Genomic DNA, 12247 nt, shown 5'->3' on the forward strand with positions numbered 1-12247 from the left:
CTCATATTTAAACTGAAAAAGAAAATTATCCACTGCAATTTTAAATAGAAGGGCACTTGAAGAGGGCAGACCTCCACCAGGGCCAAATGCCCTACCTTGTAATGTTAAAGCAGTTTTAAACCGGTTATGAGATGGTCTCAATTTATTACTGATGTCTTAACATGACTAACATAAGTTAAAAAGACCAACCGTGAGAGGACTGGCTATTTCTGTATAGATATTCTGAATTTTCCATAAAATCAGATGACACAAGCCTGTATTTACATTTTCCCTGCCAAAGTTACAGGGAGTAGTAGCCAGTCAATAAACCAGCAAATGGGTTCTTCCTTGGCCCATGATACATCCTTCCACCAAATTTCATTAAAATCGGGCAAGTACTTTTTCTGTAATCCTGCGGACAAACAGACAAACAAACAAACTGAACCAAAAACCTTCCCTCTTTGGGAGAGGTAATAAATAGTTTGTCCAGTTCTGCAAAAATGATTTGACTTGACTTCAGAAAATTCTGTTTCAGTGACCATGTTTCAATCAGTAAACTGGCAAAAGAAAATGTGAGTAAATGCTTTTGTTTTACTTCTGTTACACAATTATTATTAGGAGTTGGTTCATCGAGATAAGCAGTAGGTGTTGCCAGTTCCACAGATGGAAAACCACTGTATCACTGCGGGAAAAGAGGGCGCAACAAGATTATGTAATTAAAATTGCACCAGTTGATCCTCAAACAGTGGAAAAACAATGTAGAAAACATGATGGAAATATGATATTTCTGTTTGTTTCATCTGTTAATGTGAGGACGGTTACATCAGATCCGTGCGGAGTGATCATGGATGTATAAAAGAGCCATGGGAGCAATGATGAGACTGTTGAAGCCGAGACAGGCGCTCAGTCATCTGAGGTAAATGTTTGCTACGTCAGAACTCACTGTGAAAAAGTGTTTCCATCTCCCAAGCTCCCCCTTAAGTGATCCTGAAAACTTTTGTGGGAGGGATTGAGGAAGTTTTCTGATGTTTCCATCAAGGTTTTCTAAAGCGTTACTTCAAAATACAGATTAAAAATACGTTAATGGAAAGGCAGCTGGTGAGTTGAGTAGAATTATGTTGATTCAACTTAAAAGTATTTGGTGTGAGTCACTACCTCATTTGAGTCAAGGCTGATCAATATTTTAGTCAGTCCATGGCTGAAATATTTGGAAACTTGTCACCATGCAAGTGTGAATCAGATTTCTTTTTTTAAATCAGTGGTGCCAAACCTTAGGTTTTGGCTTCACATGGATCCTTAAAGACACTCCAGAGGGAAAAATTAGGAATAGTTTAACCTACTGAGAATAAAATTCTAACTGGAGGAAATAAAAGAGCAATTGTTGTAATGACCACCACTATCTTCCAACACAATGAATACTAAATTAACAATATTTTGTCCCCATAAGAGCTCCCTGAGACAAAATCTTATCAAAAAAGGGAGTTATTGGGCCTCTCTTACCTTTGTGCATCCCTGTGTATTTGTCCTTTATCACCGTCAACTCATAGATCTTGCCAAACTGTTCGAAGATGGGCTTCAGGTCCTTCTCCTCCAGGTTTCGGGGTATCTGCCCGATGAAGAGCTTGATTGCGTCAGGCTCCTTCATTGAGAAGTCTGGGGAGGAATAATAACACACACACAGCGAGAGAGAGAGCGAGAGAGAGAGAGAGAGAGAGAGAGAGTGGAGTGGAGGAGGCGGTCAGGAGGAGCAGCAGACAGGAGCCTGCGGGCTTAAATTCACACTGCACAGGAGGTGCAAACAGGAGGCCAGGGATGGAGGTGCAGATGGGAGCACTCAGTGTGGAATTTGAAGCTGAAATAATCGTTTCTGCACCCTTGGAGACATGCTCTGGTAGTCGATTTTTGGAGTTTTATCTCATATATTAAAACACTTACATTACAATATAGATTAGATATTAATAAATGAATGAGTAAAATTCTTACTAAGCAGCCTAAGGGTACTATAAGCTCATTGTAGACTACCAGAGATTCATTTTAAGAGCTATAAATACTATAAATTCTACAGTAATAGTGATGTCATTTGATTTTAGAGGTGGTTGCATGCAATTACACATATTTTTTTTGACATCATTTCAACAGCAGAAACCACTATCTTGACTTTCATTTTCATAAAACACAAAATAAAAGCATCTTAGTTACAGAAAATTAAAATATAATCCCATAACTTGCCTATTCTTGGCAGTATGAACATTATGGATGAATAAGCATAATTCATAGCAGCTAAATTAAGATATATACCCTTTGCCTGACATAAAAATGATTTAAAAAATGCATGTGATATTGTAAAATTCTTACTAAGTAGCCTAAGGCCACTATAAGCTCACTAGACTATCAGGGCTTCATTGTAAGAGCAGTAAATATGATAAAATTCTATAGAAATAATGATGTAATTTGATTTTAAAGGCAATTGTAGGCAATTACACTTTATTTTTTGGCATTATTTCAATAGTTTAGGCCACTCTCTCAAGTTTTATTTGCACAAAAAAAAAATATATAAATAAATGAATATATATTAATTGCAGAAAATTTAAATGTAATCTCTTAACTTTCATATTCTTGGCAGTATATGAACAGCAGGGGTCAATAATCATGATTCATAGCAGCAGAGCTACTATATAGTCTCTTTGCCTGACGTAAGATTGATTAAAAAAAAAAAATGCACGTGAAGCTCACTGACTGATACAGATATACTGTAAGAGCTGTAAGTGACATAATTTCAACAGTTGAAGCCACAGTTGCATAAAACCCGAAATAAAAGTATTTTAATTGCAGAAAATTAAGTTATAATCTCATAACTTGCATATTCTTGGCAGTATATGAACATTAGGGATGAGTAGTCATGATTCATAGCAGCAAAACCTAAGATATATTCCCTTCGCCTGACTTAAAATAATATTTTAAAAATGCATGTAATATTGCAACATTTTGCTAAGTAATCTAAAGCCGCTATAGCCTTGCTGCAGACTGTCACAGGTTGTAAGAGCTGTAAGTACTATAAATTCTATAGTACTAGTGATGTAATTTGATTTTTGAGGTGAATATAGGCAATTACACGTGTTTTTGACATCGTCAAAACAGTTTAAGCTACTATCTTGCGTTTTATTTGCTTTAAACTCGAAATAAAATCATATTGAGTGCAGAAAAATAAAATTAGAATCTCGTAACTTGGCAGTACGTGGACACTGGGGCTCAATAATCATGATTCATAGCAACAGAGCTTATATATATTCAATTTGCCTGACATAAAAACGATTAAAAAATGTATGTAGTATTATTAAATTCTTAGTAAGTAGCCTAAGGCCACTATAAGCTCACTTTAGACTATCACAGATTGATTGTAAGATCTATAAGTCCTGCAAATTCTTCGGTAATAGTGATGTAATTGGATTTTAGAGACGATTGTATGCAATTACATTTTTTTTTTTTACTTAATTTTAACAGTTGAGGCCACTATCCTTAGTTTCATTTGCATAAAACTCGAAATAAAAACAAATTAATTGCATAAAATTTCATCATAATCTCATAACTTCCATATTCTTGGGAGTGCATGAGGATCGGGGTTCAATAATCATGATTCATGGCCACATCTCTGCGCCTGACATAAAAATGATGAATAGTTTCATGTTGTATTGTAGTAAATAAGAGTACACTCAGTCCTCCCTTGCACTGAATTCGTTGTAGGCCGCCTATATTTCAGTATATCAAGCCCCTACAGAAACATGACAGTGTGTGTCTGTCATCACAGCTGGAAACCTCTGCGCTCTCTTTGTCAAGACACACGGGTGACAACAACAATGACCCGCACATTATTTTTTTTTACACACAAAACAACAACAACAACAACAAAGAGTTAAAAAGAAAAAAGAGAAATCATACCTGTGGTGCTGTTCGTGGCAAAGAATCGGCGTGTTCAGTGGCTGCCTTTCTTCTTCCCCCCGCTGTTATTTAGTTACTGGATCTCAATTATTCAGTTCATCTGTGTGTATAAGAGAATCCTGTAACAAGTTTAGGCCTGGACCCCCCCTATTATAACAACACAAGTAACATCCAGCGACGGTCCTTTATTCGGCATGAGCGTCTTTTTCTAGATCTGCTTCTTGTTGTTTTTTTTCCCCTGACAGATGCTCCGTGTTTTTTTGTCCTCTCTCAAATATAAAAAATAAACAAATGTCCCTCTCTAGCTCTGCTGAATGAGGAGTGTTGTGGTGAGAGATGATGAATTCAGGCTTCCTTCAGTAGACCGTAGGGAATTGGCAGTCTGCTTGGTTGTCCTCTCCTCCTCTCCTGTGTGTGTGTGTGTGTGTGTGTGTGTGTGTGCGTGTGTGTGTGTGTCTGTACTCCTTTGACGTCGTAAGCCGGTGTCTCCCTCCCTGTCCATCTCCAGCTCCGTCCCTCCTCCCCTGGGCTGTACGAGCCGTGATGTCTGCCGCCAGGGACCGTCGCTAAAGTACCAGCCCGGTGACAGCCGAGCGGGCAGGAGGCCGAGAGAGAAACGAGAACGTGAGCAGGTCGTTATTGAGAAAATAAATCCAGACAGGATCATGCAGGACACTGACACAACACAAAATATTCATTTCATGGCTTTATTTTTGCAGTAGCGAGCTGCTCATTGTATATTATCCAGTGTGTTACTTGATTATGTACCATAAAAAATCAGTAATTTGGCACAAAATAATGATTTTAACATGTTTTTAGTGATTTAACAATGATTTTCCTCCAGAGTCTATGATCAGATCAGTGTCCATAGCAACAGTCTGCTCTACATAGCAACGGTCTGCTATTCAGAAATAACAGAATTTGGAATGATGTAATTGACCAATCAGAATAGAGTATTTAACAAAGCCATGCAATCATACATAATAAAACAGTCACAGCCATATATTTGTGTACCTTTTCCCCTATTTATGATCAAAGTTGACTTTTCACATTACCTTGGCACATACTGTTTAGAATTTTTTGTGTACAGTGCTGTTGAGCATTTTGCTAATCACCTCAGTGTACTACATAACCGTTAGCAACATTAGCTAGCTAGCTAGCTAGCATTGCCATCTTCATTCAAGCTCAACAGAGACAGAATACCACTATGTGGTTTGTCTGTCCACTGTTCCAAGAATCGCCAGCACTGGTTTGGTTGAAAGAATTCGTCCCGCTCACTCCGCTCTAGCTATCTAGCTAACATTGCTAACGGTCACCCAAGACACTGAGATGATTTTCAAACAGTGTAAAAACACTATACACAAAATTAATTATAAATAACATTAAAGTTGATATAAAATGAAACCTATTTAACAATTTATGCCAAAAAGAATTTACTAAAAACAATTTCTTTGTATTTTTATATCAAAATCATGGAAAATCTGTAATTTTTTCTTCCTGTTAAACAAAATATGCATGCTTACATAAGCTGGAACTAACCAGTTTCACCCAATGATATCATGACATCTACCTGTCAATCAATCTTCAATTTTTAGCAGTGCAGGTCTAAGACTAAGATTCATTAGTTAGCTAGTTGGCAACAGTATAATATGGCTTCCAAGATGTTCACCAACTGAAACCATGTTCTGCTTCACCAAAATACCTGTTGGGTAGAATTTATTTACTTTGGGGAAAGTGGTGGATGTGACAACAGATTCTGTGTGAGGGATTTCACAGTGGACTTCTTCAGCAGCTAGCTAACATTAGCTACATGGGGGCATATGATGGTCTGGGACCATCATATAACTTTATAACTTGTCTAAAATCACAACTTTATTCAATGATTTGGGTGAACCTGAAGCATGTTTTATGGAGAAATGTTCTCTGATTTTCCCTCTGATGTCCTCAACTGATGCTTCTCTGACCATCCTGATAGCTTTACTTGATGCTAAAGTAGCTAAACTGCTATTTGCTCAGTCAGCTGCGTAGCTATGTTTGCTGACTCAGCTGCAGGGTGCCACGACCCAAACCCTGCAAACTGTTTTCCCTGTAATCAAACCTCCGTTGGTCTCAGAGGTGGAGGTCAGTCAAAGAACTGGAGCCAAGGGAAGGGGGAACAGAACCGGGCTCAGGTAATAGCACAGCTAATGAAAGCTAGTGGTTAGCAGCAGTTAGCATTTAGGTCCTTTAGCAACAAGTAAAGTTTTCTGTCCATCATGAAACTCCAACAACAGAAGAAAAGAATATAAAATATAATTCTCAGTAAAATATGATGATGTTTTACCAAAATCAGTGAATAAAGTTAGTTTTGTTTTTGCTCAATCATCAGAGAAGGCCAGACTCCTGAAACACTCGCTCTTGCCTTTGAGCAGTTCAGGATGTCTGCTAGATAATCTTGAATCGCAGCACACATTTGTGGCATTTAATGTTTAACTGTCCTGTTAGGAACAATTATTTTCACATTGGAATAAAAGGATTAATTGCAGAGTATGTCAGTAAATAAATGCTCATCTTTCCCCCAGCTGCTTCATAGTTTCAACATTCAACAAATACGTGATGTTCCTTATGTGACTCATAAAAGTACAGATGAGAGCACCTTCCATTTTTATGCTCCTAAAACCAGGGGTCAGTGACATTTACTATCCAAAGAGCCAATATGTCTGGAGCTGGAGCTAGCTAGGCCAGGGAAACACAAGACAAGCCACCAGCAAAACTTAGTGGAAAAGGTGCTGAGAAATCTTGTAATCCAGTTAAAAATAGTCACAATATGACTTTTTTTTTAACCAAACTACACAACCCTAAAAATCAGCCTGAGAGGCAGTTTGGATGAGGTTAAACTGTAAGCTGGGTATTTTTAAACATTAGGCAATTAAATAATAATAATAATAATCACCTTACTTATAGCGCAAAACAGAGTTTACAAAGCACTTTGACAGACAAAGCAAAAGAGCAGGATACCAAGGGGGCAAAATAACAACAGAAGGCCAAAACAATAATGCCAAACAGGGGCAACAAAAAAAAAAAAAAAAAAAAAAAGAGCTAAAATTGAGGTAAAACTAAGACACAAGCAAAAGACAGCAAAACACAGTAAATATAAGACAAAACAGTAAAAGGGATAAGAACAGGAAAACAAGAGACTAATAGTAAATAAAAAATAAAGGGAGGAGAATGCAGAGATGTTACATGATGTCTAGTCAATATAAATACCTACAAATAAAAATGATATGATTAAAATATATTAAAAAAAGAGACAACAACACAAAAGAAAGTCTATAAAATCGGTTTTAAATTATTTTAAATATGTTAAAATAGTAAACCGGTCTATTTTCCCTGAAGTAAAAGACAGAAACAAGACAGGGCTGAAAAGTGGGAAGGAGGTGTTTGCTCTGAGGGTTTTTCTTTCCCCCAGTTTTTCTCGTTTTTCGTGTGGACTGTAAGACGCAGACGGTCCCTGACATCAAGCGATGCAAATCCGCCTTTTGTTCTCGCCGTGGAGCTGGCCATGGTGCTGAAATGGGTCCACTCAACTCGTGACACATTATCATGGCTACAATATTCTCCCTCTCCGAGTGGGGGAAAAAAACATATTATTTCAATAAGAGTGGTCGTAAATACAGGGACTGTAATTTCACGGGCACACACACACACACATAGATACACGCCCTCTCTGAAATCTCGACAGCATGTAAACAATGAGCCCACATGACAGCAGGCTGCACACACCCCGACCTGCGCACACTTCAAAGGAGTCACGATCTGGACCTGCAACATTATCGCGCTTATTTATTTAAAAAAAACACACAGCTATCTGCCTCTCCGCCGTTAAATCCTTTATTTCCAACAGCAGAACATCTCCTCCTCGGCTTGCCTCTAATGTTAAGACTGCCATCTGCCATCAGTCACTAAATCCTATCTGCCTCCCTTCCCATCCGCCCTTCAACCCCAATGTAAGCCCACAGTGCCTGCAGAGGCGAGCACTCACTTCATCAGGCTTTGATCGGGTATAAATGAATGATAAACCCGAGCGCGCTTCGAAAACGTGATTCGTGTCACTTTCACAATGGATGGCATTTTTTTTTTTTTAAATTTTATTTATTTAGGGAGTGTAACAGAACCAACGACGACATCTGGTGACGAGCTGCAAACACAAATGGTGCCAGAGGTGGTGTTCATATTGCCGCTGTGCTCTGAGTGTGTGACTTTGCAAAAGATCACTGAGGATTTAAATGTGTTTTCGTGCTTTAAACTGTGGTGGAAGAAAAATAGAGATCATTTATTTCAGTAAAAGTAATAATCAGTGGTGGAAAGTAGGGGAGACCTGGGACAACTGTAACATTTTCTTTATAATCATCTTTTCATATAAGAAACATATATTGAGAAGTGAGTGCTCTTCAACTGTGCTGGGAAAATATATTTTAAAAGATCAAATTCTTGGCTATTAAACCTTTAAACGGGACAATCTCCTACTGGTTAATTTTTTTTATTAAATGAGATGAGATCTCTTAAAAAAAAATGCACATTTTTAAACCATAATTCTTACTTAGCTTTGACTTAGAAAGGCTACAGAGTTGATGTGTTAGGGTTAAACACATGTGACAGCAAGATTATTTAATGAATTTCCATCCATCCATTTTCTGTAACCGCTTATTCCCGAAGGGTCGCGGGGGGCTGGAGCCTATCCCAGCTGACATTGGGCGAGAGGTGGGGTTCACCATGGACAAGTCTCCAGTTCAACGCAGGGCTGACACATAGAAACAGACAACCACTCACACTCACATTCACACCTACGGGCAATTTAGAGTCACCAATTAACCTGGCATGCAAGTCTTTGGACTGTGGGAGGAAGCCGGAGAACCCAGAGAGAACCCACGCAGACACGGTGAGAACATTCAGACTCCGCACAGAAAGGCTGTTCTGCTAGCTATAAGATAATAACAGACAACCCAACCTTGGTTTATTTTGATATGAATAATAACTCTTTATTTCACCAAAAAATGCATATAACAGACATTTTTTACACATTATAAGTGCATGAATTGAAAGCAATGTAGGGTAACTGTGTATGAGTTAGAGACAAGGGACAGGAGAATATTATATTTAAACAGTATTTAATAATCCTGACTGTACTTACACACACAGGCCTCTCAGTCCAACCTCCCTGCTCACCTGTGATTCCTCCCTAACACACACTCACTAAACACACACACAGACACACACACAAAGAAAGAGAGAAACAATTTCATCAGTTTTATTTTCCTCCCAGTCTGAACTGACTGTTTTGATTTCCTGCTGCTGGTGCCACTCTCTCAGTTTGAGATGTATTTAAGCTGGAGGCTTACTGTACTCAGCTGCTGTCAGAGCATGAAGAGCCATCATCCCTGGGATTCAACGAGGAGAGCCACCACGGCAGCATCAAACCCCATCAGTTAACACGTGGCAAAGGTTCCCATCACATCAGACACATCAAAGTGTGGCTCTGGATCCCTGAGGAGGAAAACAGGAGGAGGGAGGGGATGAAACATGCAGGAAATAGGTTAAAATGCTTATGCAACCTGCGTTTCTCACTCAGGATAAATTAATAAATAAAAAACTATGCATTATTATGGTGCATATTAGCACTTTTAGCGCAACAAACAGCATCAAAAACTGAATGTAAACAAATCTTGCATCGTTTTTTTTTTCAGTGCTGTGGCTGCTGCACGTCTCACAAAGCCTAATAAAGTGAAAGTGATCCTGGGAAGATCTGCTGACATCTGGCGACGGTATTAGCTCACCTGAGCCTGAGCTCACGGCACTATTTATTCATTCCGAGGACGTTTATTATCGCTCATGGCCACGTTATAATAAATCGGCCCTGATTCGTTACGCCGAATAAACTAAAACGAGCTGAATTAACTTTCGGCTTCACTTTTTCTTCTCATGATTTCATCAAACATCGGGTTTTGTAAAGTTAGTTACAATCGATACTCATTTCCCTGAACAGAGCCTGTAATGATTACCAGAAGAAAAACTGTCTTAATTAAGGCTTATCCCACACGGACGGTTGAAACGTAATCCAGGTGCACATTTTTGCTAAAGTAAATGTAAAGCATAAACTCCCGCATCTCGTTATAGGTTTATTATTTTCCTCACTTCACTAACAAAAACTCAGATTAATTAAAAGTTTGGAAGTAAAATATTCGTGTGATGGGTTAATTAATTTAGTGACTCCAGGAAGAAAAATCAATTTTGATGAATGTCATAGGCAGATTTATTTCTTTTTAATAGAATGAACTAAAAAATAATAATAAAATAAAATAAAAATACAGTAATAATCCAACAAGGTACTAAAAAGTTTTCAAGTCTAATTAAATTGGATTTTTGCAAGTTAATTAATCAAGTAGGACTTTAATACTTGTTTTGTAATTGCCTAATTAATCTCACTGATTGGTTCTTTGTCTTAGAAAAGTCCCTTTGTGAGAACTCAGCTTGGTCTCAAATTAAGTGACCCTCACATTTCCCCATTTGCCACTACAGACGCAGGAATATTAGAGGCTCTGCTGTGCCAGGAGGGAAACAAACATGTTTTCCTCAGCTGTAAATGTGTTCATCACACCACCAGCACAACAGAAAACAGTGAGGTGGGATGTGGGGAAGGATTTGCTGCCGAAATGTTTGCTGCCGAGGCAGTAAAGCCTCATATGAATAGATTTGGTTGGACTGTTAACAGCTTGAAAGAAGTGCGGATTTATTTTTTTTTTAAGAAGACAAACTCTACAGATCAGAAAAGAATGGACTAACAAGTAGTGTAAACTATCTAATCAGTGGAGAATAACTTAAACATAATGGACTCCACTGAAGGTAAGAGTCTCAGACAAACTTCAAAATCTTGTTTTAGGCAAATTTGAAAAATTTATACCCAACTGTTACTGCTGAGTAATAACCTAAACGGAGAAATACTCGTCTGTCTTCTACAGATGACTGACAACAATAAAAGTATCAGTCAGATCACTACAGTCTAAGAAAGCCCATAAAAACTTTTGAGATTTTACTTTAAAATATTTAATTACATAAAGTTTGTCATTAAACAACAGCACAGGTTGACGTACGAAACCTCGGTGTGAACATTCCGTCATTAGGTGTAATTTTTTTTTCTCTCTCATGTCTAATTTAAATGGCTATTTATCTAGAGTACAGACAGTTTTCTTTTAATGTGGCCTACCAGTCCTGTACCTACTTGTCTTTAGAAATGGCTTTATCTTCTTTGCAGGAACAAAAAATTACCTAAGTGGCACGAGAGGACTAGTTACTATTTAAACACAGTAAATGTACTTAAGTTAGAGGAGATTTAGAGGCCTATTTCTGTTCTTTGAGTGCAACATTACTTTGAACTGTCTGGAATAATGTTGCATGGCAACAGCAACCTATTTCAGACAGGAAATGACACCGACACCTTCCTGTAACTATTTTTATTTTACAAAGAATACCAAAGGGGACAGTTCACCTCCATCAAAAACTAGATATTTTTCCTCCTACCTGTAGTGGGATTTATCGATCTAGATTATTTTGGTGTGAGCTGCAGAGTTTTGGAGAGATCGGCTGTAGAGATGACTGCCTTCTCTCCAACATAATGGAACCAGATGGCACTCAGCTTACATTTGGAAAAACTCAACGGCAATGTCTCTTCTCAGCAATCATGGCCAAGTCACTCGAGATAATCCACAGACCTTGTTGTGACCAGTTTCATGTAGGAACTATTTTCTATCTATCAACTGCATCACCACAGAGAAGGAAGCGTGCATCTAGTCATGAATGAGAGGTCTGTGCTCATGACAGCATGGGATGTAAACATTAATGGCGTCCTCATCGGCTGAGCTGCAGTTCGGTAGAAAGAAAATAGTTCCTACATGACACTGCTCGCAAAAAGGTCTGAGGATTATCTTGAGTTACAGGGTCATGACTTCTAGAAAGAGACACTGCTGTTGAATTTTCCAAAAAAAAAATTTGTGACACTTTGAGCTCCACAAGCCCAGTACCATTTAGTTACATTATATTAGAGAGAAGACAGATTTCTATGGCTGATAACTCCAAAACTCTGCACCTCACATCAAAACAATTCAGATGGATAAATAGTACTACAGGTAAAAGAACAAAATATGTATTTTTGATTTTGGGGTGAACTGTGTCTTTAAGTTCAAATAGCAAACCATAACTCTACAAAATGTAATAATCTGTGTGATGCAACCTGTGTTACTTAAATGAACTTCAAAGAGACAGTTGTGCTAATTTCTCTGGTGATGGACGGAAAAAATGA

General features: G+C 38.1%; 1 protein-coding gene across 4 annotated transcripts in view; it reads right to left on the minus strand.

Moving 5' to 3' along the window:
* Window positions 1-4055, minus strand: part of celf3a (cugbp, Elav-like family member 3a) — a 44184-nt gene extending 40129 nt beyond the window's left edge. For all 4 annotated transcript variants that reach the window (XR_014772077.1, XM_084739519.1, XM_084739520.1 and 1 more), the window contains exons 1-2: window positions 3916-4055; window positions 1480-1632 (exon numbers count right to left, since the gene is read on the minus strand). Coding sequence is in view for 3 of the 4 variants with exons in the window: in XM_084739519.1 (XP_084595645.1) it covers window positions 1480-1624 (145 nt within the window). In the remaining variant the exon portion in view is untranslated. The remainder of the gene's footprint in view (window positions 1-1479; window positions 1633-3915) is intronic.
* Between the last annotated feature and the right edge of the window lie 8192 nt (window positions 4056-12247).

This window comes from Lutjanus erythropterus, chromosome 16 (assembly GCF_056507025.1).
Source record: "Lutjanus erythropterus isolate fLutEry1 chromosome 16, fLutEry1.hap2, whole genome shotgun sequence".
Lineage (NCBI taxonomy): Eukaryota > Metazoa > Chordata > Actinopteri > Lutjaniformes > Lutjanidae > Lutjanus > Lutjanus erythropterus.